This window comes from Bidens hawaiensis, unplaced genomic scaffold, assembly GCF_021521415.1.
Source record: "Bidens hawaiensis isolate Kalapana, Puna unplaced genomic scaffold, B.hawaiensis_p1.1 tig00006961_1, whole genome shotgun sequence".
Taxonomy (NCBI): Eukaryota; Viridiplantae; Streptophyta; class Magnoliopsida; order Asterales; family Asteraceae; genus Bidens; species Bidens hawaiensis.
This window is the reverse complement of record NW_027491477.1, coordinates 386,654-393,289: the sequence shown is the minus strand read 5'-3', so window position 1 is coordinate 393,289 and position 6,636 is coordinate 386,654. Positions and strand designations below refer to the sequence as shown.

The window sequence follows — 6,636 nt, the reverse complement described above, 5'->3', positions numbered from 1 at the left end:
TTTTGGTGTTATGATTTCGGGTATTTGGTTTAGTATGAGTTTATGAGCTGCTCGGTTTCATCTTGCTGTTTTCTCGATTTCGGGATCAAACTGAAGCGGCTCTTTCTCACGGGAATATCTCGTCTGCATCAACTTGTGAAGTTACCTGCAAAGACACAAACACTAACACCCCGCGTAAAATCAACGAAGAAAAATTAAAAACAAAAACAAAAAACTAAGTTAAACTATCACTTTGCGCGTTGATTCCCCGGCAACGGCGCCATTTTGATGTAGATGTCGTGCTCTAATCAAAAAAAAGTATTTATGATGCTTAAATACCTATAACTAGTACGGGTAAGTAAGGTCGTCTCCACAGGGAATCAGTGGAAAGTGCAAGTAAAATTCAAAATTATTAATTAATTAACTAAGGTGGACAGACGATGTCAAGCGATTTGTAAAAGATGATTTAATAAAAACACACGGTTACTTAGAAAAGTTTGTAAACAATAATGAGAAAATAACCAAACTCCAGGGTTCGGGTTTTGCAAAAAGTTAAGGAATTGATAAACTTCTTTGGACGGTTTCTTATAAAATATGTAAATCAAAAGACTTAACGATTGACTGTGTTGATCGTCAGAACTGAATCCGAACAATTGACAAAGTTAAATGAAAATCTAATTGATAATCGGTTTTACTTGTTGAAACACAAAATCAATAATATGGTTAATGATAAACGGGTCAATGACGAAAGAACTTAATCCTAATTGTTGATGACCACAAATCAACAACTAACAAAATATTAAGCAATCAATTAAGAGAAACCGTTTAAGCACAAAAGTAAACACAAATAATTGATCAACCGAATGATTAACCAAATCCAAATCCAAAGTTCAAGTTTAGAATATCAAAACCTAATTATGCAACTCAAACCTACACCCGGAGATGGTTATTGAAGCCTTTAGCCTTGCATCTTGATCTTCATATTCTTGATTATGATGTTGAGAAATGATTTCATGGATCAATCTTGTGATTAGGATGGGTTATGATGGTGGAATATCGCCTCCAAGAAGTTCCCAAACTGATGGTTATTGAATGAAATCGATATTAGGGTTTTTGGGCCTTAAATATGGAAGAAAAATCACCAAAATCACTTTTTTCGTCAGACCAGACTGTAAGCTATGGTCTGGCCACCGTAAGCTACGGTTTGGTCACTTTGCCTTACGGTCCTGCTAGGCCAAAACTGTTTTCTTCATAAAATCTTCGTTTCTACTCTGTTTTCCTCCCCGTTTGCGGCCACGTCTTTGTATTTCAATTCTCTATCTTCTCATAGATCATCACTTTCATTTCCACTCCATCATGAATGCTCCAAATTAGCTTCTTTAAGCTCCGTTTAGCTCCGTTAAGCTCCGCACACCTGTAACCACAAACGCACTCAAAGTAATCGTGTTCACAATATATAACTAATCAAAACACACGACTTTACACACTTAATACACATATTTCTACCCACACATCACCCGTTAAAGTTTGTTGATACTCATAACATAGCTGGCCATTTGTATGATCCACCAATGGCTCACAAGGAGTTCAAGTCGATGATAGTCGAACTCAATACATGCAGGATCTCTCATGCTCTTCGAGAGAACCCTGTCATTTGCAAGAAGACGGTTACCGATTTTTGCAACAACGCAAAATTAATCCACAAGGGCCAGACGGAGTCATGTCAATAGATTCCAAAGTACAGAAGAAGCCAGCTGTTGTTACTGAGGCCATCATCATAAAGTGCTCTTGTTTAGGGATCAACCTGACTACCCAACAGAGTACTCTGCTACTGAAGTTACTGAGGTTCTTACAAGAATGGGTTATGAAGGTACCTATCCTCCAGCAATCAAGAAGTTGTTTCACCCATACTGGAGATACCTATTGCACACGTTCTTTACATGTATCTCGGGAAGAAAGGGAGGATCAGATGAGATCAACCACACTCAGATGTCTGCTATTGCTGCTCTGATCATGGATTGGAATTACAAGTATTCCAAATTCATTTTCAATGAAATGATGAGCAACCTAAGAGAAAAGAAGAAGGAGATATTCCTTATGTATCCAAGGTTCTTACAGATGAATTTTGTTTCTCACTACACCGACCTGGTTAAGTCTGTTGAGACCTTGGACATGAAGTCTATGGGACCCAACTCCTTTGGGTTGATGAAACAGTCGAGGAAGGGAGCCAAAGTGGTTTATAGGGGCTTAAAACCTCTGGTAAAATTCGGCCGATTTGCTGAGACCAAAGCTGAGCCTGTTATAGCTCAGGTTGCTGATGAGCACGTGGCGCCCGCTCAACCACGTGCTGCAACATTTGAAATTTTTGATGATGAGGAAGATGAAGAAGAACACCGTCAGTCAAACACTCTTACTGATGATGAAAGATTGAAAGCCCTTGAAGCTGCTAAAGTTTTATTTCAGTCAACTGCTCTGAAGCCTCCTCAGATAGTTACTGAAAACATTGAGGAAGACTATGTTGAAGAACCAGCTGCTGATCTCATCCATCGTAAATGAAAAAAGGGATGATTTGATATCTAGCGAGTTGGACAGTGAAGTCGAAACAACCACTGTTACACCAACACCCACACCAGCACCAGAATCAACCACCAGCCCACAACAACACTCTGATTGACCAGAATCGTATGCTCAAGAAACGCAAGCTGAGCCAAATGCACCTGTTGCTGAACCATCTTTCCAGGATTTGCTATCTAGTGATTTTGTCAGTGATTTTGATTTTGAGACAGAAATTCCATATTCGAACCCTTCTGATATTCCCTCTGGTTCATCCGGCCCATCTATCTAGGGTCAATCAAGCTCAGGTACTTCAGATAAGGTTGCCCAAATCCTCGCTATGCAAGAGAGCTATTTCTAGAACAAGGGAAAAGGTGTGGTTCTTGAGAATGCACCTGTAGACGTTCATGCACTGCAACGACGAGTCTTTGAACTCGAGCAGGATTCGGTGGTTAAAGATGTTCGTATTCAGGAACTTGAGGCAATTAACTCGGATAAGGACTCCGAGATTAAAGAGTTGCAATCTGACATGGGAGGTTTAACAAAGGAAAAGGTGTGGTTCTTGAGAATGCACCTGTAGACGTTCATGCACTGCAACGACGAGTCTTTGAACTCGAGCAGGATTCGGTGGTTAAAGATGTTCGTATTCAGGAACTTGAGGCAATTAACTCGGATAAGGACTCCGAGATTAAAGAGTTGCAATCTGACATGGGAGGTTTAACAGCAATGTATCTCGATCTCCAACAAAAGCTATTTCAGAAATTTGGAGATGAGTTCAAGAGTAATGAATATGTAGTATATCAAGCTCCCACCGTTGATCAAGACAAAAAGACTACTTCTCATTCATTCGACGACACTGGTATTAGCCGACAAGAAGAATCCGAGTCTCTAAAGCAATATCTGGATGCACCACCAATCACCAAAGAGAAATCAGGCAGAATTCAAAAGAAACTACTCGAAAAGGGAAAGAAGAAATTGCTGGTGATGAAGAACTCAGATCAGAATATTGTATCATCGGATCACCCATACAGGTTTGTTGTTACGCTTCAAAAGGGATTCTCTGACAAATACAGTGATCGATCTGGAGTTCTATCTTGGGGTTTTGATACAGACAAGAGTATGTGGTGGTTTAAGAGAAAGTCAGGAACAACTGAGTACTATAAGAAGATGAAAGACTTTGGTTCCTGGACGAAAGTGGATTTGAGTGATCTAATCAATTCTCCATTCACCAATCCATCTAATGACAAAAGAGGAACAGATTTCTGGAATTTTCTAAAGCGTCAAGTTGATCAAGGCTTTCCAAACATGACAGCTGCAAAATCTTTCTTAAAGAAGGCCAAAGGTTTCTTGGATCCAAGGACTGGGAAAACAATGGTGAATGTGATGTGGCCTCCTACAAAGAAAGCTACTTACATTCCTGTACCAGATGCTATTCCTGATGGTACATTGGAGAACATGAGATTCGGGTTTTATGACTCTTTCACTGCCACGGTCATTATCAAACTACAAAAGGGGAAAGGTCAGTACCGATTCGTTGACCCTAAGGATCTGTTGAAATTTGGAGAAAAGGACATCAAGACTCTCAGCATGTTTCAGATTACAGCTGATCCACTTTTTGAAGCAGCCGCCAAAGAATACACGAGCATGGTCACGTCCATCATCAACAACAAATTTTGGGCAGGAGCATTGAAGGATGCTGATATAGATTACATGGAGCACAATTAAGGATAAAGCTACAAACCAATGGGGAGATTGTTGGGGCCAAGTTTATATGGTTTGTACTTAATAGAGTTGTAATGGGCTTGGGTGCGGGTTGTGTAAACCGAGAACACATTTGTGTTCTCGGTGGGCTTTTGTATGTTTTGGGCCAGTGTTGGTTTCCCTATATATAGATCATATGGTGTATAGGGTTAGGTTGTTGATTTTGACTAGTTGTTTTCGTTCACATTCATTGTAAGTGCTTAAGCACCAGACGTATTTGCTAATATGCGTGTGTTTTGAAGCAATCGTGTGTTGCCATCTTGTGTTAATTCGTGTTCTTGAATCACCGAGTATAGGTATTCCGCACCTATATTTGTTATACTGATATCATAATTGTAGTGATCCAGATTCGGGACTTACAATATATCTATAAGACATATGGTCATATTTTAAAGCAAAAAAGAGAAAAACCTACGGCGAAAACTTGAGAACTAATGCGAATTCTCCGGAATCAGCAGACAAAAATCTGTGTTATGACGAACCGATACGAATTAGGCCGGTATCAACAGTAAAATATACTTATACTTTACAGTGACGAATCAAGAAAAATAACTTAGCTCGTGCATTACGGCAATGAACCGATCCAAAGATGGTCGGTATGGTACGGCATCTAATCGTAAACATAATTAATAAACTACAAAATTAACGTAAAAGAAAATAATAACTAACATATCAGTTTAGTTTGTTTAAAGTTTTTAAAACCACTCAACTCATAGGTCCACCAATTAGTTGAAAATACACACAAAAAAAAAAGAACATGTGACCAGCAACAATGAATGAGTTGAACCTGGCTGGATAGAAAAGTCTGGACTTACATGTATAAAACCAGGCCGTCACAGTAACAAATGAAATTATATATATAATTACTAGAAACCATTGGAGCATCAAACTGAAACAATAGGACTTTAATCCCCAAATTGCCCCTGGTAATTCATAGCCTAATGGCTGCAAATTTAATTAAATATAGTCATATTCGAATGCAAATTTAACCGAATCTAATGTTTTATAGTCAAATTCACCAAAACCATAAGTAATAAAAGAACAATAGTACTATCCATTGAATTCCAAATAAACCAACAGTCAAACCAAAATAATAAAAACGGCCTTCATGTTTTCAATATTCATCCCCATCCACCGATTATTCGACCTCGGGATTCGTGTGACCCGGTTCCGATTTCTCACAAATTTCTACAAAAAAATATACATATAATAATTAATAATACAACAACATAAACGAAGTAATGGACTACAAAAGGGCGTGTATAATGTATGTAACCTTACCTTTTCCGATAGCCTCAAAGTCTGTTGGGCTTTCCGTATCATTTATCTTCTTTCTTGACACACCAATCCAATCCTCCATGCATATTAATTCCTCGACAAGCGAAGGGGCAAAAGAACTTCTATATGGTTCAAGAACTCTTCCGCCCGTACTAAAAGAGGACTCCGAAGCAACACTAGAAACCGGGATAGCTAATATATCTACAAAGTATATAATGGATGATACGTTAATTTAATTTGCAAAAAACAAATATTAGTAAACTACTAAACGTACCTTTTGCCATTTTCGCTACAATAGAATACTTTGAAGAAGAGGCTTTCCACCATTGTAGAATATCAAATCTCTCGTAATCTGGCTCCTCTATGTCATCAAGGTACTTATGCAGTTCTGTTTTAGTTTCATACGAGCTAGAACCTCCAGCCAATTTAAACTGAGCAAAAAAACTACTCGATCCATGTGATGAACGTGAAACATTACTTGCCCTTTGTGAAACCTGACTTGAACTTGGCCTTTCACTATTTAACTCATAGTGCTTAAATACTATCTCCAGTTCTTCTGTTACGAGTTTCACTGCTGTCTCGATCCTTTTTTTAAGTTGATCAGTCGTCTCATCCTTCTTATTTTCAGCCCTAAATACTTCCTCAAAGCCAAATGATATAACACGCAATTTCAACCGAGGATCTAATATAGCGGCAAAGTAGAGGATGTAGTTAAAACCTCGGTTACTAGTTCCCCAATATTTGTCAAACTTATCTTGCATCCTTTCCGCCATAAGTTTACTCTCAAGGTCCGTATCTTACATTTTTCTTAAATTCCTGTAAATATCCATCATTTCGCTATAAAACATGTTAACAGTCACATGTTTAGTAGCAGAAGCGTTAGTGGTTTTGAGCTTAAACAATTCTAGTAAATTTCATATCTTTCTTATATAACCCCAATCTGTGGTTTTAGGAACACCATCAGCTAAATGATTTCTAAAATTTGGGTGTGCCAAATCAAACGCTTGAAACGCCTTCTCAAACTTTTCTGCCCTGTCAAGCATCTCATATGTAGAGTTCCATCTA

General features: G+C 38.4%; 1 protein-coding gene across 1 annotated transcript; it reads right to left on the bottom strand.

Annotated features, from left to right (window-relative positions):
* Positions 1-5,431: 5,431 nt before the first annotated feature.
* LOC143634004 (zinc finger BED domain-containing protein RICESLEEPER 1-like) lies at positions 5,432-6,344 on the bottom strand. Its single transcript, XM_077102196.1, has 3 exons — positions 5,846-6,344; positions 5,575-5,772; positions 5,432-5,481 (listed from the first exon to the last, which is right to left on the bottom strand). Exons 1-3 carry the CDS (start codon positions 6,342-6,344, stop codon positions 5,432-5,434), a joined length of 747 nt encoding a protein of 248 aa, XP_076958311.1.
* Positions 6,345-6,636: the final 292 nt, after the last annotated feature.

Excerpts from the sequence above, each read along its gene's own strand:
- LOC143634004 (XM_077102196.1), bottom strand. The coding sequence starts at position 6,344 with ATGGCGGAAAGGATGCAAGATAAGTTTGACAAATATTGGGGAACTAGT. Across the intron at positions 5,773-5,845 it reads TGTAGCGAAAATGGCAAAAG|ATATATTAGCTATCCCGGTT; the intron begins GTACGTTTAGTA and ends TATACTTTGTAG. Across the intron at positions 5,482-5,574 it reads CTTTGAGGCTATCGGAAAAG|AAATTTGTGAGAAATCGGAA; the intron begins GTAAGGTTACAT and ends ATTTTTTTGTAG.